General features: G+C 46.6%; 3 protein-coding genes across 3 annotated transcripts; 1 reads left to right on the top strand and 2 right to left on the bottom strand.

Annotated features, from left to right (window-relative positions):
• Nucleotides 1-715: 715 nt before the first annotated feature.
• On the top strand, nt 716-15,256 carry TTC23L (tetratricopeptide repeat domain 23 like). Its single transcript, XM_075262164.1, has 13 exons — nt 716-761; nt 1,113-1,191; nt 8,127-8,301; nt 8,573-8,696; nt 10,364-10,520; nt 10,705-10,830; nt 11,232-11,409; nt 11,550-11,661; nt 12,455-12,582; nt 13,644-13,781; nt 13,983-14,070; nt 14,716-14,856; nt 15,246-15,256. Exons 2-13 carry the CDS (start codon nt 1,127-1,129, stop codon nt 15,254-15,256), a joined length of 1,443 nt encoding a protein of 480 aa, XP_075118265.1. The 5' UTR covers nt 716-761; nt 1,113-1,126.
• A 75-nt stretch (nt 15,257-15,331) lies between these two features.
• BRIX1 (biogenesis of ribosomes BRX1) lies at nt 15,332-20,310 on the bottom strand. Its single transcript, XM_075262362.1, has 10 exons — nt 20,155-20,310; nt 19,624-19,735; nt 19,128-19,171; nt 18,768-18,838; nt 18,482-18,531; nt 17,796-17,869; nt 17,648-17,698; nt 16,396-16,497; nt 16,188-16,316; nt 15,332-15,646 (listed from the first exon to the last, which is right to left on the bottom strand). Exons 1-10 carry the CDS (start codon nt 20,290-20,292, stop codon nt 15,398-15,400), a joined length of 1,020 nt encoding a protein of 339 aa, XP_075118463.1. The 5' UTR covers nt 20,293-20,310; the 3' UTR covers nt 15,332-15,397.
• A 307-nt stretch (nt 20,311-20,617) lies between these two features.
• On the bottom strand, nt 20,618-24,618 carry RAD1 (RAD1 checkpoint DNA exonuclease). The gene is made up of 6 exons (XM_075262361.1): nt 24,553-24,618; nt 23,890-24,095; nt 23,071-23,179; nt 22,337-22,595; nt 22,030-22,128; nt 20,618-21,371 (listed from the first exon to the last, which is right to left on the bottom strand). Exons 2-6 carry the CDS (start codon nt 24,082-24,084, stop codon nt 21,188-21,190), a joined length of 846 nt encoding a protein of 281 aa, XP_075118462.1. The 5' UTR covers nt 24,085-24,095; nt 24,553-24,618; the 3' UTR covers nt 20,618-21,187.
• Between the last annotated feature and the right edge of the window lie 103 nt (nt 24,619-24,721).

The raw sequence follows: 24,721 nt of genomic DNA, 5'->3' as shown, positions 1-24,721 counted from the left end.
TACCCCATAAAGCCTCCTTGTGCATTTGCATCATTGTCGCTCTATTGACTTCTATGTGGCTGCCACATAGAAGTGAATGGAGTGATAGCTTGAAAAGGAAAACGGTTTACAAAAAGTTGGGTCATTAATGCGGAGCGTGCTTTGTGTTCAGCTGTTGCCTTAATATCCTATGGAAGCCGTGCACTAGATGGTACGATCCATCCCGTCTATCCCTTATATGGGGGTCACTAATGCGGTCTGTAACTCTGTGTTATCACCATGTGACGTAAAATGTGCTGCAGTCATAATGAGGCTATTAGCAGCGGGAAATCGGATAGGACACCATGTAGGAGGCCTATACAGCCCCATAGCCCAACTTTTCATGAGCTCAGGTCCCCTTTAAGGCTTCAGTCACACGACCGTTTTTGCAATCCGAGTGTCGTCCGTTCCCTGCGTCCGTTGTGATTTACTTGCAGCTTGTCCTATTCAGATGCATTTTCGTGGATCTTGGCTGCGCAGACGGTAGATTTTTCCGTCTCTTTCTCAAGTGGAATTCGTGAATATACGTAGAAAAATCTACGGCGTATACGGCCTGGTGTAAAAGTCCTGGCAAAAACCTCAGTAATAATGGAGTACAAGGCAACGGCTCCCACAATGCCTCGGGGGCTATAACCCCGCCCCTGCTGTCATGGTGCCGTCTCCAAAACAATGAGGCACCTGGTGTAAACAAGCCGAGCACGGAGTGCTGGAGCAGAAACACAGGCCCGAAGCTCAGCTGTGAGGTAGACGCCACAAGCTGCTCCTTAACCCCTTAATGGTCCAGATTATTTTGAATTTTTTGGAATTTTTTTGTTTTTTACTTATAATCTCGGTTTTAAAATCCATAAGTTTTTTTTTTTTTTCATCGCCGTAGCCTTGTGTGGGCTTGTTTTTTGTGGGTTGAAGTTTTTTGTTTTTTAAGATATTTTTCTACTTTTTCAAAAAAAAAAAATATATTTTTTTTTTTGAACCATGAAGTTGCCAAAGCAATTTATCGGCACCCTACGATGTGCAACCCCTTTCCCCATAGATTGTGATGTCTAATGGGTGTTCAGTGAGATACACGACGTGAAGGAACGCTGTTTCTCTTACAGGTGTCTGGGATATCATGTCGTCCGTCCCCATACGTATCCCCACTGACTCCACATATGACGAGCCGGGATCGCTGTGCACGTATGTACCAGAAATATACTATAGTGAGTGTATAGAAGCCCCTCACTCAGTGTGCCCCCATAATAGTGCTAACCAAAGACCCCCAGGACCTCTATAGTAGTACCAATACAGGACCCTATAATAGTACTAACCGCAGCACCTCTATAGTAGTACTAATACAGGACCCTATAATAGTACTAACCGCAGCACCTCTATAGTAGTACCAATACAGGACCCTATAATAGTACTAACCGCAGTACCTCTATAGTAGTACCAATACAGGACCCTATAATAGTACTAACCGCAGCACCTCTATAGTAGTACCAATACAGGACCCTATAATAGTACTAACCGCAGCACCTCTATAGTAGTACTAATACAGGACCCTATAATAGTACTAACCGCAGCACCTCTATAGTAGTACTAATACAGGACCCTATAATAGTACTAACCGCAGCACCTCTATAGTAGTACCAATACAGGACCCTATAATAGTACTAACCGCAGTACCTCTATAGTAGTACCAATACAGGACCCTATAATAGTACTAACCGCAGCACCTCTATAGTAGTACCAATACAGGACCCTATAATAGTACTAACCGCAGCACCTCTATAGTAGTACTAATACAGGACCCTATAATAGTACTAACCGCAGCACCTCTATAGTAGTACCAATACGGGACCCTATAATAGTACTAACCGCAGCACCTCTATAGTAGTACCAATACGGGACCCTATAATAGTACTAACCGCAGCACCTCTATAGTAGTACTAACCGCAGTACCGCTATAGTAGTACCAATACAGGACCCTATAATAGTACTAACCGCAGCACCTCTATAGTAGTACTAATACAGGACCCTATAATAGTACTAACCGCAGTACCGCTATAGTAGTACCAATACAGGACCCTATAATAGTACTAACCGCAGCACCTCTATAGTAGTACTAATACAGGACCCTATAATAGTACTAACCGCAGCACCTCTATAGTAGTACTAATACAGGACCCTATAATAGTACTAACCGCAGTACCTCTATAGTAGTACCAATACAGGACCCTATAATAGTACTAACCGCAGTACCTCTATAGTAGTACTAATACAGTACCTCTATAGTAGTACCAATACAGGACCCTATAATAGTACTAACCGCAGCACCTCTATAGTAGTACCAATACAGGACCCTATAATAGTACTAACCGCAGCACCTCTATAGTAGTACCAATACAGGACCCTATAATAGTACTAACCGCAGCACCTCTATAGTAGTACCAATACAGGACCCTATAATAGTACTAACCGCAGCACCTCTATAGTAGTACCAATACAGGACCCTATAATAGTACTAACCGCAGTACCGCTATAGTAGTACCAATACAGGACCCTATAATAGTACTAACCGCAGTACCTCTATAGTAGTACTAATACAGGACCCTATAATAGTACTAACCGCAGCACCTCTATAGTAGTACCAATACGGGACCCTATAATAGTACTAACCGCAGCACCTCTATAGTAGTACCAATACAGGACCCTATAATAGTACTAACCGCAGTACCTCTATAGTAGTACCAATACAGGACCCTATAATAGTACTAACCGCAGCACCTCTATAGTAGTACCAATACAGGACCCTATAATAGTACTAACCGCAGCACCTCTATAGTAGTACTAATACAGGACCCTATAATAGTACTAACCGCAGCACCTCTATAGTAGTACCAATACGGGACCCTATAATAGTACTAACCGCAGCACCTCTATAGTAGTACCAATACGGGACCCTATAATAGTACTAACCGCAGCACCTCTATAGTAGTACTAACCGCAGTACCGCTATAGTAGTACCAATACAGGACCCTATAATAGTACTAACCGCAGCACCTCTATAGTAGTACTAATAAAGGACCCTATAATAGTACTAACCGCAGTACCTCTATAGTAGTACTAATACAGGACCCTATAATAGTACTAACCGCAGCACCTCTATAGTAGTACTAATACAGGACCCTATAATAGTACTAACCGCAGTACCGCTATAGTAGTACCAATACAGGACCCTATAATAGTACTAACCGCAGCACCTCTATAGTAGTACTAATACAGGACCCTATAATAGTACTAACCGCAGCACCTCTATAGTAGTACTAATACAGGACCCTATAATAGTACTAACCGCAGTACCTCTATAGTAGTACCAATACAGGACCCTATAATAGTACTAACCGCAGTACCTCTATAGTAGTACTAATACAGTACCTCTATAGTAGTACCAATACAGGACCCTATAATAGTACTAACCGCAGCACCTCTATAGTAGTACCAATACAGGACCCTATAATAGTACTAACCGCAGCACCTCTATAGTAGTACCAATACAGGACCCTATAATAGTACTAACCGCAGTACCTCTATAGTAGTACTAATACAGTACCTCTATAGTAGTACCAATACAGGACCCTATAATAGTACTAACCGCAGCACCTCTATAGTAGTACCAATACAGGACCCTATAATAGTACTAACCGCAGTACCTCTATAGTAGTACCAATACAGGACCCTATAATAGTACTAACCGCAGTACCTCTATAGTAGTACTAATACAGTACCTCTATAGTAGTACCAATACAGGACCCTATAATAGTACTAACCGCAGCACCTCTATAGTAGTACCAATACAGGACCCTATAATAGTACTAACCGCAGTACCGCTATAGTAGTACCAATACAGGACCCTATAATAGTACTAACCGCAGTACCTCTATAGTAGTACTAATACAGGACCCTATAATAGCACTAACCGCAGTACCTCTATAGTAGTACTAATACAGGACCCTATAATAGTACTAACCGCAGTACCTCTATAGTAGTACTAATACAGTACCTCTATAGTAGTACCAATACAGGACCCTATAATAGTACTAACCGCAGCACCTCTATAGTAGTACTAATACAGTACCTCTATAGTAGTACCAATACAGGACCCTATAATAGTACTAACCGCAGCACCTCTATAGTAGTACCAATACAGGACCCTATAATAGTACTAACCGCAGCACCTCTATAGTAGTACTAATACAGGACCCTATAATAGTACTAACCGCAGTACCTCTATAGTAGTACCAATACAGGACCCTATAATAGTACTAACCGCAGTACCGCTATAGTAGTACCAATACAGGACCCTATAATAGTACTAACCGCAGCACCTCTATAGTAGTACCAATACGGGACCCTATAATAGTACTAACCGCAGCACCTCTATAGTAGTACTAATACAGGACCCTATAATAGTACTAACCGCAGCACCTCTATAGTAGTACTAATACAGGACCCTATAATAGTACTAACCGCAGCACCTCTATAGTAGTACCAATACAGGACCCTATAATAGTACTAACCGCAGCACCTCTATAGTAGTACTAATACAGGACCCTATAATAGTACTAACCGCAGCACCTCTATAGTAGTACCAATACAGGACCCTATAATAGTACTAACCGCAGCACCTCTATAGTAGTACCAATACAGGACCCTATAATAGTACTAACCGCAGCACCTCTTTAGTAGTACTAATACAGGACCCTATAATAGTACTAACCGCAGTACCGCTATAGTAGTACCAATACAGGACCCTATAATAGTACTAACCACAGCACCTCTATAGTAGTACCAATACAGGACCCTATAATAGTACTAACCGCAGCACCTCTATAGTAGTACTAATACAGGACCCTATAATAGTACTAACCGCAGTACCTCTATAGTAGTACCAATACAGGACCCTATAATAGTACTAACCGCAGTACCTCTATAGTAGTACTAATACAGTACCTCTATAGTAGTACCAATACAGGACCCTATAATAGTACTAACCGCAGCACCTCTATAGTAGTACCAATACAGGACCCTATAATAGTACTAACCGCAGCACCTCTATAGTAGTACCAATACAGGACCCTATAATAGTACTAACCGCAGTACCTCTATAGTAGTACTAATACAGTACCTCTATAGTAGTACCAATACAGGACCCTATAATAGTACTAACCGCAGCACCTCTATAGTAGTACCAATACAGGACCCTATAATAGTACTAACCGCAGTACCTCTATAGTAGTACCAATACAGGACCCTATAATAGTACTAACCGCAGCACCTCTATAGTAGTACTAATACAGGACCCTATAATAGTACTAACCGCAGTACCTCTATAGTAGTACTAATACAGTACCTCTATAGTAGTACCAATACAGGACCCTATAATAGTACTAACCGCAGCACCTCTATAGTAGTACCAATACAGGACCCTATAATAGTACTAACCGCAGTACCTCTATAGTAGTACCAATACAGGACCCTATAATAGTACTAACCGCAGTACCTCTATAGTAGTACTAATACAGTACCTCTATAGTAGTACCAATACAGGACCCTATAATAGTACTAACCGCAGCACCTCTATAGTAGTACCAATACAGGACCCTATAATAGTACTAACCGCAGTACCGCTATAGTAGTACCAATACAGGACCCTATAATAGTACTAACCGCAGTACCTCTATAGTAGTACTAATACAGGACCCTATAATAGTACTAACCGCAGCACCTCTATAGTAGTACCAATACGGGACCCTATAATAGTACTAACCGCAGCACCTCTATAGTAGTACCAATACAGGACCCTATAATAGTACTAACCGCAGTACCTCTATAGTAGTACCAATACAGGACCCTATAATAGTACTAACCGCAGTACCGCTATAGTAGTACCAATACAGGACCCTATAATAGTACTAACCACAGTACCTCTATAGTAGTACCAATACGGGACCCTATAATAGTACTAACTGCAGTACCTCTATAGTAGTACTAATACAGGACCCTATAATAGCACTAACCGCAGTACCTCTATAGTAGTACTAATACAGGACCCTATAATAGTACTAACCGCAGTACCTCTATAGTAGTACTAATACAGTACCTCTATAGTAGTACCAATACAGGACCCTATAATAGTACTAACCGCAGCACCTCTATAGTAGTACTAATACAGTACCTCTATAGTAGTACCAATACAGGACCCTATAATAGTACTAACCGCAGCACCTCTATAGTAGTACCAATACAGGACCCTATAATAGTACTAACCGCAGCACCTCTATAGTAGTACTAATACAGGACCCTATAATAGTACTAACCGCAGTACCTCTATAGTAGTACCAATACAGGACCCTATAATAGTACTAACCGCAGTACCGCTATAGTAGTACCAATACAGGACCCTATAATAGTACTAACCGCAGTACCTCTATAGTAGTACCAATACGGGACCCTATAATAGTACTAACCGCAGCACCTCTATAGTAGTACCAATACAGGACCCTATAATAGTACTAACCGCAGTACCTCTATAGTAGTACCAATACAGGACCCTATAATAGTACTAACCGCAGCACCTCTATAGTAGTACTAATACAGGACCCTATAATAGTACTAACCGCAGCACCTCTATAGTAGTACTAATACAGGACACTATAATAGTATCTCTATAGTAGTACTAATACAGGACCCTATAATAGTACTAACCGCAGTACCTCTATAGTAGTACCAATACAGGACCCTATAATAGTACTAACCGCAGTACCTCTATAGTAGTACCAATACAGGACCCTATAATAGTACTAACCGCAGTACCTCTATAGTAGTACCAATACAGGACCCTATAATAGTACTAACCGCAGTACCTCTATAGTAGTACCAATACAGGACCCTATAATAGTACTAACCGCAGTACCGCTATAGTAGTACCAATACAGGACCCTATAATAGTACTAACCGCAGCACCTCTATAGCAGTACTAATACAGTACCTCTATAGTAGTACCAATACAGGACCCTATAATAGTACTAACCGCAGCACCTCTATAGTAGTACTAATACAGTACCTCTATAGTAGTACTAATACAGGACCCTATAATAGTACTAACCGCAGCACCTCTATAGTAGTACTAATACAGGACCCTATAATAGTATCTCTATAGTAGTACTAATACAGGACCCTATAATAGTACTAACCGCAGTACCTCTATAGTAGTACCAATACAGGACCCTATAATAGTACTAATCGCAGTACCTCTATAGTAGTACCAATACAGGACCCTATAATAGTACTAACCGCAGTACCTCTATAGTAGTACCAATACAGGACCCTATAATAGTACTAACCGCAGTACCTCTATAGTAGTACCAATACAGGACCCTATAATAGTACTAACCGCAGTACCTCTATAGTAGTACCAATACAGGACCCTATAATAGTACTAACCGCAGCACCTCTATAGTAGTACCAATACAGGACCTTATAATAGTACTAACCGCAGTACCTCTATAGTAGTACCTATACAGGACCCTATAATAGTACTAACCGCAGTACCTCTATAGTAGTACCAATACGGGACCCTATAATAGTACTAACCGCAGTACCTCTATAGTAGTACCAATACGGGACCCTATAATAGTACTAACCGCAGTACCGCTATAGTAGTACCAATACGGGACCCTATAATAGTACTAACCGCAGTACCTCTATAGTAGTACCAATACGGGACCCTATAATAGTACTAACCGCAGTACCTCTATAGTAGTACCAATACGGGACCCTATAATAGTACTAACCGCAGTACCTCTATAGTAGTACTAATACGGGACCCTATAATAGTACTAACCGCAGTACCTCTATAGTAGTACCAATACAGGACCCCATAATAGTACTAACCGCAGTACCTCTATAGTAGTACCAATACAGGACCCTATAATAGTACTAACCGCAGTACCTCTATAGTAGTACCAATACAGGACCCTATAATAGTACTAGTAGTAAAAGTACATAGATCAAGAATCGCTAATAAGTTGACAGAAGAAGAGAACTGGAGACAATGTATTTTATTACAGGACCCTCAAGACTGAGCCCGCCATACACGAAGAAGATAGCAGCCTATTAGACTATACTAAGAGGTCATGTGATGGATCGGAAGCCCCGCCCCATGGCCTGAAGAATCGGAAACTTCCTGTGGATAAATTATTCAGGGCGCAGCAGATGGCGGAGCAGTACACCAAAGACAATGCGGTGAGTAGACTGCGCTCCATAGTCTCATGTCTTCTCTGTTCACACCCAAAGCAAAGCTAAAAATTCAGCATGGCCGCAGTTTATTTGCCCCCAATGGGTATGCTGAGATCCCATAATGCATTGCAGCAGAATATATCTTTTAGCTTTAGATGTGAGGACAGAAGAAAATATCTAAGTTTTTATAGGTCGTCACCCTTAAAAATAAATAAATAAATAAAAAATACATTTTTGCACATTTTAGAACTTTTATTTTTTTATTTTTTTTCTGCAGCTGCTCAAGGCACACAAGGAGTTAATCCGCTGTGTGGCCCTAAGTAGGATAATCCATGGAGATGGTCACTGGAGACTGGCGAAGGCGTTTGCCGAGCTGGCGTACAGTTTCCTGACTGTTAGAGGTGAGTCCTGTGATCGATCGCCCCAATCGGGCCGACACATGTGTATGTAAGAGTGCTGCTGCCACCTAGGGGCCAACACTATAGTGGCCGCGGCAAATGTGGCACCACCTACTTTAGTGTTGACTCCGCCCATTCTCATTCATTTTTCATGTGCCCGCACACAGTATAATCCTCCTACAGTCACCCGTAAATTATATGTCCTCGATCTATCTCTCCCCCAGTTTCATATACACCCTTCATCTGCCCCCAGTTTCATGTCCCCCCCCTCCATCTCTGCCCCAGTTTCATGTCCCCTCCATCTCTGTCCCCAGATTCATGTCCCCCTTCCATCTCTGCCCCCAGATTCATGTCCCCCTTCCATCTCTGCCCCCAGATTCATGTCCCCCCATCTCTGCCCCAGATTCATGTCCCCCCATCTCTGCCCCCAGATTCATGTCCTCTCCATCTCTGCCCCCAGATACATGTCCCCTCCATCTCTGCCCCCAGATTCATGTCCCTCCATCTCTGCCCCCAGATTCATGTCCTCTCCATCTCTGCCCCCAGATACATGTCCCCTCCATCTCTGCCCCCAGATTCATGTCCCCTCCATCTCTGCCCCCAGATTCATGTCCTCTCCATCTCTGCCCCCAGATACATGTCCCCTCCATCTCTGCCCCCAGATTCATGTCCCTCCATCTCTGCCCTCAGATTCATGTCCCTTCCATCTCTGCCCCCAGATTCATGTCCCCCCCTTTTCTGCCCCCAGATTCATGTCCCTCCCCATTTCTGCCCCCAGATTTTTGTCCCCTCCATCTCTGTCCCCAGATTCATGTCCCCCCCATTTCTGACCCCAGATTCATGTCCCCCCCATCTCTGCCCCCAGATTCATGTCCCCTCCATCTCTGCCCCCAGATTCATATCCCCACATCTCTGCCCCCAGATTCATGTCCCTCCATCTCTGCCCCCAGATTCATGTCCCCCCATCTCTGCCCCCAGATTCATGTCCCCTCCATCTCTGCCCCCAGATTCATGTCCCCCCATCTCTGCCCCCAGATTCATGTCCCCTCCATCTCTGTCACCAGATTCATGTCCCTCCATCTCTGCCCCCAGATTCATGTCCCCCCATCTCTGCCCCCAGATTCATGTCCCCTCCATCTCTGCCCCCAGATTCATGTCCCCCCATCTCTGCCCCCAGATTCATGTCCCTCCATCTCTGCCCCCAGATTCATGTCCCTCCATCTCTGCCCCCAGATTCATGTCCCTCCATCTCTGCCCCCAGATTCATGTCCCCCATCTCTGCCCTCAGATTCATGTCTCCACATCTCTGCCCCCAGTGTCATGCCATCCTCTCCTTCATGTGCCCCCAGTTTCACGTTCCACCTCCACATTACACTTACCTTCTCCTCGTTCCCCCCGCCGCTCGCTGCGCGCCTCTCTCTCTCACCCGCACACAGTTGTAGACGCGATGTGACGTCATCACATCGCGTCTACAAGCCAGTAGGCGGCGTTCAGCGGCGAAGCAAGGAGCTGACCTGTGTCAGCTCCTTGCTTCAGCCGCGTATGTGTTCAACTCAGATCTTTTTGATTTCTTGTTACAAGAACCTTATTAACCCTTGGAATACCAGGTCCAAACTCAGAGCTGCATGGCCTATGGGGGGGACGGTGTAATATTATACGTTATTTTCTAGGGTTACCGGTCCAAGCCAGACAACATGCCGAATCTGCCAAAACCATTCTGCTGCGGGGAGTGGACATGTCTAAATCTGTAGAAGAGAAGAGGGAAGTCCTGGGGACCCTGGTGACCATTTACTACACTCTGGGGGTGTCTCACCTGCTGCAAAATAAATATCCTTTAGGAAAAAGTGAGACCCCCCCAAAGGGTTAAGGCCCCTCCATAGCTTCCTTATATAATAGGTAGGCCTATCTATAGCCGTATATAAAGTGACAAACCAGTGTGATATTGTGAAATGTGTCACATAACAAACCCAGCTCTGCTACACCAGTCCGTTGTAACCCTTGACTGTCCTACTGGAAGAGAATCCTATCTCAGCTTACAGAAAGTGGAGAAAATCGTGGAAGAACTGGAAGAACTGCAGGAGAAGACGTCTGTACTCGGCAAAATATCTGACAAGGATATAGCCCTGGCACAGGGGAGGTAGGTACATGTATCAGCGGCTAGCTAATATATATCTTCAATGTATCAGTCTGGAGTCCAGGTGTTGAGCTCACAGAGCATTGTCTAGAGTGGATACAATTGTAACAAACCCTCAGCTGAGAGCAGGACAGGCTATGTATCCTGTCTGGACAATGCTCTGTGAGCTAAACACATCAGCAGTAGCTGCACAAATCAATATAGTGTAATCTTTTGAGCTTGCAGAGCATTGCCTGAACTGGATACAATTGTAACAAACCCTCAGCTGAGAGCAGGACTAGCCTTGTACACTGACAGCAATTTTATATTTCACTTTGGCCCAAGAAAATGTGCAAAAAAAAAGCAGCCAAAAACATCCTAAAGGAATCAAATGAGACACAAATCTTCTTATGGTTTTCCCACAGGGCTTGTGTTTTGCAGGAGAAGCTCAGCTTAGCTCTGAATTTCTTCGAACAAGCCGTGCAGATCGTCGTGTCCTCGGAGGGCGACAGCTCTGGCGAACTGATCGCTATTTACCGCGACATGGCCCGGACCGAGCAGATGAAGAGGAGGCACGATCAGGCCATCCATTACCTACTGCAGGTATCTGACATGCAGAGGACTTTGTGGCAGTCTTCTAACCTCAAAATCCTCGCCAAAATCCGTCCTTATTCTGCATTATGCTACCATTTACAATGAAGATGAGTAAAGGACCTTTATTTCATGCCCTTCTGTCTCTCTAGGCCCATTCTATATGTCAGGCAGTCTATAAGAACCTGAGTGTGGAGGCCGCACAGACAGGGCTGCTGTTAGCCAAGGCGTACGCCGCCGCCGCCGGCCGTCCTGAATACAATGGTAAGTGGTGCACTTAAGGGAATATGTAAAAAAAAAATGGCCAAATTTTTATATGAAACATATTTTTCAAGAAAAAGTAGGAAAAAATACAGTACCATGCAATTTTTTACTCTGACCACTAAGTCGAAGAATAGACCTGCATTTCTGTAGGGATTTTCTTTGAGGCAGCCACCTTGGTTACATCACAGACAGGATTACAATAGAAGATAACACCACTGAGCCACCATTACTGACAACAGATGATGTCATAATTTATCTTTTCCCCCTCCCTGTCCAGAAAACTCTCCCATAGACCTCAATGGGTTGGCTCCAGACTATCGCTGCCTATGGCTATGACTGTGCCGTAAAGCAGATCACTAAATGTTGTTAACAGAGTAGAGAAGAAGCTCGGACAAGATGGCCGCCCCCATAATCATGGACAGAAAAAATCCTAAAATCCTAGGTTATCAATTATTAAGCCTTGCAAACCTCTATAAAGGAAACTTGTACATACGGCCGCCTCCTATTACACCGTGCCTGGGCCTAATAGGCCTAGGCAGGCCTGGGAGCCATTCCCGGGTGTCATACCAACCATCAGCTTCCTGCGGTCACATGACGGAGGCCATTGAGGTGACCTCTGTAAACCACTTACTGTATAGGCCGCACCTGCTATTGACCATGGACCTGAGCGGCCATTGTGGCAGGGGCTGGTACAGCTGACACTCACTAGGCCATACACACAAGGTCCTCAGTGGCCCATTGGGGCTCCATCTCTTCCCTCCGTTCATTGACATGGCGTTCTTCTCTTCTCTAGATAGCGCTGCCAAGTATTTTACGGAGAGTCTCAGCGTGTATCGGGTGGTTCTCGGACCCGACGACCCGCAGACATTGAACACGTGCGTGGAATATAGCAAATGGCTGATACAGATCGGAAAAACTCAGGTACGGGGGGCGTCAGGTGTATAATAACTGGGCAGTGCGGTTATTTACCAAGTAGGACGCCCACAGAATGGTGGGTTATGTAGGTGACCTGTTTCCCTTAGTCCCAACAGCGGCACAATACGGGGTATTTTCTGCCCCTGTGTGCTGGTAGGACAGGCGGAATTTTTTTTTCCCTTGCTCTCCTCCAATTACACTTAGGGAGGGAGACTTGTGCCGCTGTAGGGACTACGGGAAAACAGGTTATCTACATAACCAAGTGTTCCCTGTCGTCCCACCAGCAGCACAATATGGGGAGGTTTTCTGCTTTTCTAAAGGAGCGGGTGCGCTCTATGTAAAACTGGTAAGGTAACCAGCTGGCACCTGTGGAGACGGAGGGCACCTTGGGCCTGAATCCAGGGAGGTACCTCAGTTGGACTCTCTCCTCGAAGAAGATGGTATAACGCTCTTCGGAAGAGAACGCCTGCAACCCCCCCCAATGTACCGCACGTTTCTCTATAGTGGGGAATCCAACCCCCATAGCGGACATTGAGGCCGCCATCACATCTAGGCCGCAACTCAGCCTGTTCCATACCTAGTGACATCACTGTCATGACTTCTCATGGTCCGGGGGTGCACGGTGGATCTTAGAGGGATTAGAAAAACATGGCGCATGTCCTCCAAAAACAGCGCCACACCTGCCCATTGGTTATGTCAGTTATTGCAGCTCTATTGGAATTAATGGAACTGAATTGCAATACCACACACAACCTGCAGATTAGCGTGGCGCTATGTCCAGAAGAAAGCAGCCAATACTGTGGAGGTCGGACTGGGCGCAGCCCGTGGTCTACTATGCCGTCACTAGCCTATAAACCAGGGATAGTAGCCTTCGACACTCCAGCTGTTGTGAAACTACAACTCCCAGCAGGATTAGTTCAACCAGGCAAGTACATGGAGCATGCTGGGAGTTGTAGTGCTAAAGAGGGCAGACCGCTGTAAAATATAAAATCTGAAATGAGAATATCCCTTTAAGGAATAGGTTACCCTGGAATAGGATATTGCACTGTTCTGTTTTTGTCCTCTAGGAGGCGTACAAGATGCTACAGGAAGCTTTGGGCTCTGAGACCGAGTACAGCGAGACCATGGCTGACATGCTCAGTATCATGGGCAGTATCCATCTGGCAGAGGGGAGGATACAGAAGGGGTACCGCCTGCTCAAAAAGGTGATGGCTCTGGCAAAACCTACAGATAAAAGATTCCGCCTGTTACTGCCACTAGGGGGCGCCCAGGAGCATGCTAACATTGAGTACAGTGTATGAACAGTATAGTCCACTCCTGAGCTCCTCTAGTGGTGGCGCAGATACCTAATGCAGTAGTCAGACTATATCAGTATATAATGGCGGTATTCATGTCATCTCTTCCAGTGTCTGGAGATCCAGATGGCGGTATACGGCTCCCAGCACAACAAGAGCAGAGAAACCCAGAATCTCCTGACCACACTACAGAGGTACGGCCAGCGCTGCCTTACTATAACCCATAAAGGACAAGGCCTATAGCTTGATATTTAAAGGGGTTGTCCCGTTTGGACACATCCCTTTAGGTATAAGTGTCCATATCACCAGGGGTCTAAGTGATTATTAAGGGGGGGACGACACAAATTCCTCCTCATCACCGGCGCTCCATTCACTTCTATGGGGTTGACAAACCATATGAGGACTATTTTTCTATCATTGGGGCTTGTTTTTTGTGGGATCATCTGTCCTTTCCATTGGTATACACGACTTTTAGATTTTTTTTTTTTTTACTGGAGGCAGCGTCACAGACTCCTCAGTACCAAATATGACTTTAAGGAGAGTGGACGGGGTCCCGCTTCTGTTGCAATGGAGGGGACTTTTAGGTTGTAGGAAAGTACGGTCCCATAAAAGTGCACTGGTGCTCCATTCACAAGGAGGCTTTAGGTCTCCCATTCTCCTGATTGCTGGGGGATTCAAAGATCAGGCCCGCAGCGATCGGACACTGCCCTGTGGATCCGACACAACCGCTTTAAGCCCCATATTATATCAGTCAAAGTGTAGGTTCAGCCATACACGTGGTGCCCTGTAATCTGTATATCTCATACACTCTGGATAACATCTTTATACACTTGTTCTTCTTCAGGTCTGGAGCGAGCGGAGAGTAAACGGGATCCGGCTGAAGTTCACGTCCGCCAGGATCATGAAGAACCTCCTGTGTCTCCAGGACCTGCAAATGAGATCTCCCGGGGTCGGCACCATCGTATCCCCTTCATACTGCAGGACTGTAGGATAATGTCCTCACCTCCTATATGGTATATTAAGCACACAGGCTAGAGTGACCCCATAACCTGACACTCCGCAGCATCATTGTGTGATGAGACCACCAGTCTGGTGCTGCGGTGTAACACCTAAGCCAGTTGTCCTATCATGACATGTTCAGCCTGATGTTTTAGGCTACAGGCCCAAATAGCTTGAGGCTGCACCACTGATAGGATCTGACAATGCCCCTTTCTGATATTAGGCACAAGCACATGAGGTTCACATTAATATCTATATCTCACCTCCACCCGCAGCGACTATCTGTATGTGTTGCATCTAGGATTCGATCTACATCGCAGTAGTGCAGCCTCAAGCTTTGGGCCTGTACTGGTTTATCATGCTTTCTTCTGGTAGATCTCTATTAACCCTTTGTTCTTGAGTATCATACACACTAAGGCAAGGAATATGGCGCTAGGGACGACAACAACTTTTCCTTTCTTCTTTTAATATATAAAACAGATGTTCTATCCCCGAATCTCACACACGCGCCCCCCTTCCCCCACAGTTCATACGCGTTTTTTGCCCAGTCTCTGGCGTTTGAACTTTTTGTCTTTCCGTTTCACGCTGGGTTTCTGTACCGGCGCTTGCGTCTCCACCACTTGAGGCTTCTCTTCAGCCGGGGTGGCGAACACGTCCGCCGTGGGGTCATGAGGAACAACCAGCGCCCCCTCCGTCTTCTTCACTTTCTGAAGTTCCTTCACTTGCTGCTTCTCCCGAACCTTGGCGGCCGTGGCCAATCGGATCAGGCGCCGGTGCTGAAAGGAGAAGACTTTATTATAGCAAATTCTGCACAAGGGATCAGGATTCATCCCATAATTTATTGAAATAGATTGATCGAAGTTTAATAAGAAGGGCGCGTTTTGTACCGGTCCTGATTGAGATGATTTTTCAGGATAAGTTGCTGTGTGTGTGTACATATACATAACCTTATGTCTGACCATTACATGACGTCTATTCTGCAGTTTGGCCCCTGTGCTGACTCTCTAATTCTCACTACTCCCTGAGCTGGTGGCTGAAGACCATACGGGACATTATAGAGAAGTACTGACGTGTATAAAGTACTTGGGGTGAAATAGAAACTTCCTATTAGTTGCAGCATCAGGTCTATGCCTGGCTGGGATTCTGTTTAACACAGAAGACGACTGTCAGGCTATTATAGTCCTACTCTCAGTAATCCGGTGGGTACCATGCGAGCACCTTCCGTGCTACAGCAGGCCAAAGCCCTGATATCCGTGGTCCAATATGGCGTCTGACCATAGACAGGCTCATAGCTGCAGGTACAGGCAGTGGACGTACCATATTAGGAGACTGGTAGTGCGGGTTCTCGTACAGGGTCGGTCCTCCGAAGCTGCCTTTGAAGATCTTTATGAGATTCAGGACGAAGCGAGGTCCAATCTCCACCAGGGACGCGTCCTCCTCTATAATCTGAGACAACAGGGGGCGACACATTAGACGCAAGGGAAACCAGGAAGACGACGACAAGAATGAAAGGCTCAGAACTTACCTGATAATTCCTAAACCAGATCCTGTTGTCTGTGAAGGAGAAGGTGAAGACGTGGTCCACGAAGGGCTGACTCTTTGGGTGGTATCTCGGGGTTCCAAAAATCTGAAATAAGACACCAAGAGGTTTCACAAATGTTAGATTAGGATCAACAGTGGTCCAACCTGGGCACACCCAGCTGCTCCAAGAGATGCCTGCACTCAGGAGGGGGCGCCTCTGACTAGGGTTGAGCCGATCTGGACTTTTCAGGATCAATTTTGAAATCCGATTTCCGATCATTTTTCATTTGAACCCGATCTCGGTCCCAATTCCGATCCAAATGCAAGTCAATGGGATATTTTTACTAATCGGAGATCTGATTTTATAAACAATCCTATTCACTATACAGCATGGAATCTAAGAATGGAACGCTTTAATTGTTAGAATCCATGCTGTGTAGTGATTTTTTTTTTTTAATCCTCTGGCTACTTAGTCCTCCCTGGTGTCCACTTACCTGCAGAGATGGCTGGTCTGGTGCCCAGTGCTCTCGTTCTTCTTCGCCTCACTGCCAATCCACGCTGCTCTTCTCGCCTCTCTGCCCCCGCCTCCCAGGTTAGGAGAGTGTGGGCGGGTACAGGGCGGGGAGATGTCATGTCTCCCCTCCCAGTACCCGCCCACACTTTCCTAAGCCACAAGCCCCGCCTTCTTCCTAGCTCTTTAACACTAACCTGGGAGGCGGGGGCAGCAAGGCGAAGAAGAATGAGAACACCGGGCACTGGACCAGCCATCTCTGCAGGTAAGTAGCTACTAGAGATGTTAGCTAGTCTCCCATTAGAATGAATGGACGCAGCCGGCGTGCAGGGGGTTAAGGCTGTGTGCCGGCTGCTTCCATTCAATCCTATGGAACCGCAGTGGAGCCTTCACACTGAGTATACACTCCGCTGCCGAATGAGCGGACCACATATTTAAAATGAAGACTAACATTGTTAGCTTTTCCCACAATGCTTGTCCAGTAGCAAAGCATTGTGGGAAATAATCACCGATCTCAATCTCACCTAAAAAGATCGTGTTCGGAATTCCGATCGCGAAGTTTTATCGATCGCCGATCGGAATCCAATCTTTTCCGAACACGATCGCTCAACCCTACCTCTGCCCCTTCACTGAACACCAAGCACAGCGCCACACATTGTATAGTGGTTGTGCTTGGTACTACAGCACATGGTAAGACCCCGTTGACACAGAAGACACAGCACAATTATCTGGAGGCCGCCATTACCTGTATGAAGAGCTCCTTTAACACAGAGAGATATGGATCCCGATCAAATGCCTGCGGAGGATAATGATATTAGATTCAGTGATGTCCGCACATGTTACTACAACACTCGTGTGGCCAACTGAATATACAATCAGCAAAAACTACCAACCGGATCGAAGGAGAGCAGCGGACGGGAGCCCTTCAGGCAGTTTCCGGTCATCTTCAGCTCTGCCAGGGTGTGAACTAGAAAGAGAGCAGAAGAAATGAGTAAAGTCCAAAGATGGCCGACTAAGATTTTATTTTTTGTACCTATAAATACATTATAAATATGTAATATCTTCATTCATTGCAGTTCTCACACTGACCACTAGAGGAAACACAGTGTGCTGAGGCTTCTTGCTCTGTACAGCTCACTTGTCAGCTTTGCTGTGTAGACTAGGACATCTGAGCAGGGTCATCTCACGGTTACTAGATGGTGGGGGAGGCCATGACAGCTCCAGGTATTGGCAGGACACACATTATATGATGCTTAATGGGTATGGGGGTCTTCCAACAATCCCATTACAGATGTCAGGGGAGATCAGATCAGTTGGATGACAAAATGCCCACTCCAGACTGAGCATGCCCGTGTACAGAGGAGTCACGTGAGATAGCAATCTAATGAGGGAGGGGCTGTGACCCGACGCTATGGCTAACAGAGGGGACAAGGGGTCTCCTCATGTCTAATATTCCAATAAAGCATCGGTGCCTTGTACGATCAAAAGGAAATCTGTGTGTCCTGATTGAGCTTAAGTCAAAGACATCGCCCCCTAGTGGCTTCACGACTCAAGCACTTTTACTATTTTCGTCACTTACTGTTTTGCACCAAGAATTTTGCAGACGGTCCCTCGGGGGAGTTTGATATCCTGAAATAGAGAGAGTCAGATAAAGGTAAGAACTGGAACCAGAGACCTATGACATTGACAATCTCACCCCCCCCCCCCGCCCCAAAATAAAGCCCCGGCGGGTCCTCTCCAGTTGTATAAAGAGCCATCCACATCTATTCATTAGGAAGGCATTGAGATGAACGGACACTATAATGCTCCATATCCCCCAGTAGTAGGGGCTGTCTGCTATATTAAGGGAGGGGGGGGGCACTCACCACATATACAGGTCCTGCTTCTTCTTTGCTTCAAAATAAATACACTTGTTGCAGTTTTTCATTTCACAGACCTGCAAGAGAAGTGACGTCAGACCCGCAAAGACAAGACGTGGACATTATTTGGGACGTGGACTTTATTTGGGACAAATCGCCCCCCCCCAAATGGGGCAACACGGTGGCTCAGTGGTTAAAACTGAGCCACCGTGTTGCCCCATTTGGAATACGCTAGCAAAAAAAAAAAAAAAAAAGCAAGCCCTCTACATAGACTATTATTGTATGGAGGAGGATTAGGACGTGGATTCCACCTCCATGTCCCCGTGTGAACTAGCCCTAAGCCTGACACCAGCGGCCATCACTTACCTCATTGATGACAAACAGTTTATCCTTCCGGTCCATCTTTGTATCTACAAATATCAAGAAGAGAGGAGAGAATAAGACCCTGCGTCATCTCTTGGCTTGGGCCTTTATACTACATGGGGGCACTTACCGGCTTTGGCGTGGGGCATTATACTACATGGGGGCACTTACCGGCTTTGGCGTGGGGCATTATACTACATGGGGGCACTTACCGGCTTTGGCGTGGGGCATTATACTACATGGGGGCACTTACCGGCTTTGGCGTGGGGCATTAAACTACATGGGGGCACTTACCGGCTTTGACGTGGGGCATTATACTACATGGGGGCACTTACCGGCTTTGGCGTGGGGCATTATACTACATGGGGGCACTTACCGGCTTTGGCGTGGGGCATTATACTACATGGGGGCACTTACCGGCTTTGGCGTGGGGCATTATACTACATGGGGGCACTTACCGGCTTTGGCGTGGGGCATTATACTACATGGGGGCACTTACCGGCTTTGGCGTGGGGCATTAACGTCCTCAGGTCCTGCATCAGGTGTCTGGTGCGGAAGTTAATCCCCCGAGATGAGAAGATGAGCACCCGCTCCTTGTTCAGCCACTTACCCTGTAACAACACGGGGGCAGCAGTCTCAGGACATGCGGTCACAGACATGGCGGACGGCGCAGTATAACTTTACAATCTACCCTTAGAATTGGTCATTGATTAAAGATCGGGAAGGGGGGGGGTCCTGTTAAAAGTCACCTTCATCAGTGCTACGACCTGATTGCAACGCAGTCCCATTCAAGTGACTGGGGCTGAGCTGCAATACCAAGCACAGTCACTATAGCGAGGATGGCGCTGTGCTCACCTGAACTCTGCAGCATCTGTGGGGGTCCCGGGGGTCCCACCCTTCACTTATTCTCAATTGATGACCAATTCTAAGGCTATTGGGACATAGAAGAGCTCAGGGGCTTTCCTCCTCTAGGTTCCCGGGTGCCCAGGGTCAGTATCCGGGGCTTACAGCACCCAATCCCGGCTCCTACCTCTGATACGGGCGGAGGGATGGTGAACTCGTCCCCGGCGGCGCCATCTTTCTCCGTTTCCTTCTTCTGCAATTTCGCCTTTTTGTTCGGCCCAGAGAGCTCGGCGTTGGAGCCACGTTTTCTCCGGTACGCGGCCATGATGTTACCACACCGGAAGTTACGTCACAGTCTGCTCTGTAGGTTGGATCTGCTCTATGGTTCTAAATAACTGCGCAAGAGTGACCTCTGCTGGGCACCGAGAGGAACAGCACCCTGGTCCGCAGCCTATAGGAAACTGTTCTGTGATTTACTGCGTCAGCGCACCCTCTGCTGGAGTAAGGAATAAGTGCATAGGGAATTCTGGTTCAGAAGCAAAGCCTAATAATATGCTAAGACGGACCGAAATACGGATTTTTGTTGTTGTTTATAATTATTTATTGAAAAAAAAAAGAAAAATTGAAAAATAAAAACTTTTGTTCATCCAAATGCTCATAAAAATAAAATGTATTTTCATATACCCTACATATTACCCTCCAAAAAAATACCCCAAATTCACAGTATATACAGACCCTGGAGTGTTTATTTCCGTACTTCTATCTGTTCCCGGGAAAGCTGTGTGCCACTCGGCTTTGTCAGTTCTGTAGCTGCGCACTGGAAGATTTGCTGATGGATTTCCTAATAGATCTTTATAGATGTCAGGGTTTAGGTGCAATTTTCCTGCAGCCACCACAAGGGGGAGCGCAGGAGTTTACTGCACTAATCAATATCAGATGGGTGGGGAGTCCAACACTCAGCCGGGAGAAGACAGCGCTGTTCTCGGTGTAGTGGCCAGACTAGGAACTGTGGCTCAGCTCCCATTCACTTGACTGCAGTGACTCAGTTCGTCCACTACACAGAGAACGGCGCTGTCTGCTTCCTGTTCTCTGTGTATCGTCTTATGGAAGGGGCTGCTGAGTGTCAGATCTGATGTTAATGACCTTTAACGCTTTGAAGTCCTTTAGAGAGTAGAAGTTCTGTCCACACTAAGCCATGACATTCAGGGGTAAGTGCGGGTCTAGGAGTCTCCGTCCGGGATCTCCTCGTCTGGGCAGCAGTAATACTCCACAAAGCAGATCTGACCGTCCTCATTCCTGACCATGTACTGCAGCGAGAGGAAGCCTCGGTTGTCGCTGCGTATGGACACCTTACAGGACAGGGCCAGGGCCTTGGTGGACGGCTTCAGCAGCGACATCTTATACCTGCAGCAGAAAACAACAGAGACTATCAGAATCTCTGGGACCGGGACAGAACTGAGGCAAATGTGGGCACCTCTGCGCTCAGCCATGGAGTGGGCACACGTGAGATGTGGGATTGTAATATCTCCTAATATAGACAATGACCCTATATGAACAGGAAAGGGGATAAGTGTCTGATCTCTGGGGGCCCAAGGTCAGGAGCATGGGGGTCTGCGAGTGCCCCATATGGTGCTGTACATGCACGGTCACTATACCATCCCATTGCAGTGAATGGAGCGCTGCCCACGTACAGGCACCTCTCCCTCATTCACATGGGGCACTCTGGGCACTTACAGACTCCGCGCTCGTGATCTCTGGGGAGTCCAAGTAGTTATTTATCCAGGGGACGGGTCATCAGTATGTGATCAGCAGGGATCCCGGGTGTCAGACCTTCACCGATCAGCTGTGTGATGAGGCACAGCTTTCACATTCATCGGTCTCACGGTACAACAGCAGCTGAGTCCTATTGAATGGGGCTGAGCTGCAATACCAAGAACAGCCACTATACAATGTACGGTGCTGTAATAGAGGTCTCTTCATCCAGCTGATCTGTGGGGGGGCCCGGGCGTCCTACATACTGAGGACCAATCCTTAGGACCTTGCTGATGCTGCGTCACTTTACCTGTTGGTCTGGGTCTGGGTGCAGTGAAACGCTTCGATGAGGTCGGAGTCTTTGGGATAGTCCAGGTGGGCGCTTCCTGCGTTCCCGAATGTGGACAATCTGTATCAGAAAACAAAAAAATGATATTATATCCAGATGTGAACTATGTAATATAGGAGGTGGGGGGGAAAATGGGGGAAGGGATGAAACACTCCCTGGAGAACCCCTTTAAGTCTCCTGAATGGGGAACGCCTGGTACAAATCGAAGGATTGAAAGATGTTGGAATAACTTTATTTACAAGTAGGTAACATACACTGGCGTCTGTACCTTAAGAAGGGCTTGTCGGGAGACATGATGATCTGCAGGTAGTCGCTGCTCATGTCCAGCTCGGAGAAGGCCTCGCGGAGACCCTCTGACTGCAGGATGATTTTATTCAGGACGTTGGTGCTGCAGAAATCAAAGTCCAGCGTCTCCTCGGGTTCCTGGGTGTGAATTTTACAGACGGTCACCACCCCTCCTTCCTCTAGGAATAAGGTGAGGGGGTGGCCGTAGCCCTGGTAGCACATCTTCAAGGCGGTGGAAGTGGCTGCAATGTACAAAGAGCAGTGCGGTGGTAATAGAGTAAAGCATCAGGAGGATCAGGATGAACAACACTAGACATAAAGCGCTTAAATGAGTATTCCAAGATTTCAAGACTGATGACCTTTGCTTAAGATAAATCATCAATATCTGATCAGTGGGGTCTGACTCTTGTGAGAGCTTCACGGGACAGCGACGTCTTGGTCATTCCTCGCATGGCCTGTATCCAGCTCAGTCCCATTCAAAAGAATGAAACTGTAACAGCAAGAGCGGCCTCTATACAATATACGTCACTGTGCTTGGTGAGCCGTGCAGGGGCCGCAGCTCTTGTCTAGGCACTAGGGCCTCTTGTTGTCTAGTTGGTGTCGGATCCCCCATCCAAAGATAGGTCATCAATATCTTACTCTTAGAAAACCCCTTTAAAGGGAAGCCATGACACCTTGGAGTCTTCACAGTCTTGTCCTTATCTGCGGTATAATTACCTGGTACAGCGCTTGCCCCAAAAATAGTCAAACAGTCAAGGAGGACGGTGAGATTTATACGAAACACGACAGAATCCTCCCGAACATTGAATTCCTGAAATATCCCTGCCTGAAAACACAAACATATCATTATACTACAGGCAGAAATACAGTATACACCAAGACCCCAAATGGCACTAATCAGCTGACTGAAGGAACCAAGGCTGCTGAGCTCACAGAGCATTGTCTACACTGGATACAACAGCAGCAGCTGCACAAATCTCTCTGCTAGTTTGCTACAATGTATCAGTGTGTAGTCCAGGCTGTTGAGCTCACAGAGCATTGTCTAGACTCTGGGTACATCAGCAGCAGCTGCACCAATCCCTCTGCTAGTTTGCTACAATGTATCAGTCTAGAGTCCAGGCTGTGGAGCTCACAGAGCATTGTGTAGACTGGATACAATGTATCAGTGTGGAGTCCAGGCTGTTGAGCTCACAAAGTATTGTCTAGACTGGATACAATGTATCAGTGTGGAGTCCAGGCTGTTGAGCTCACAGATCATCGTGTAGACTGGATACAATGTATCAGTGTGGAGTCCAGGCTGTTGAGCTCACAGAGCATTGTCTAGACTGGATACAATGTATCAGCTGAGAGCAGGACTAGCTATGTACAGGGTCACTGCCTCTGAATGGACACCAGAGTCTCCTCAGTCACTGACAGCAAGCAGAGATTGATGCATAACATCTATTAGAAAGTACATCACGCTTGTATCCATTTTTATTAAGCACGTGATGTGAATGGCGTCTTACAGACACCACAAGACAGCGCGGACGCTCCTACCTGTATAAAGGCGTTGGCCTGCAGGCATTTAGCATTTTCGACCGTGACTTTGAGTCCATTGCTGGTGGCGAAGCAGGACGCGTGATCTTTGAAGTGAATGGCCTTCAGGATGTTGGAGAGGTTGCGGACGTTGTCCAGGCTGCAGGTGAATACGTACTGGTCCTCATCCACCTCCGACTGCGACAAGGCCGACATGCTGCGGAGACCTGAACGGAAAACATCACAGACAAACTGATCAATGATGGCGGCTCGGGGGCGAATAGTCTACGTGTCCTTCATGGCCATGGCAGCCGAGCGGGGGATAGTAAACACCTGGACAAACCCCGTGTAAACATTTACTAGGTCTCCATTTGTGCGACTTGCGGGGAAACGTTTACAGACGCCACATTTATGAAGCCCCACGAAAAGACGGAGACGTGAACTTTCACCAGCAATATATTTAGGTGTTGTGTCCATTGCATGACGGGTTCACAAACTTTTTGGTAAATGCAACACAAGCTACATTACTATTCTACAATGGTGCATCGCCCCCACTGCACATGCAGGACAACCAGGAGTACTACAAGTCCAAGCCTACCCTGTGCATTTGCTATACGTCATCTATACCATACACACAGCACTAACCCTTCACTGTCCCCTCCAGACACGACGCACTTCACCAACCTCAAGCCCGCCTGTGGTTCAGCGTCTTCCTACTTCTAAATCGGTTTCCGCCATGTTCTAGAGGACAGACCCGCTAAAAGTCACAATGATCAGACGCACCAAACATGGCGCCTCCCGTACAGACATAAATGGAACGTTCGGGTTTCTCTCTCGCGACGTGCGCGCAGGC

The sequence above is a fragment of the Leptodactylus fuscus genome, chromosome 1 (assembly GCF_031893055.1).
Source record: "Leptodactylus fuscus isolate aLepFus1 chromosome 1, aLepFus1.hap2, whole genome shotgun sequence".
Lineage (NCBI taxonomy): Eukaryota > Metazoa > Chordata > Amphibia > Anura > Leptodactylidae > Leptodactylus > Leptodactylus fuscus.
This window is presented reverse-complemented; position numbering and strand designations above follow the sequence as displayed.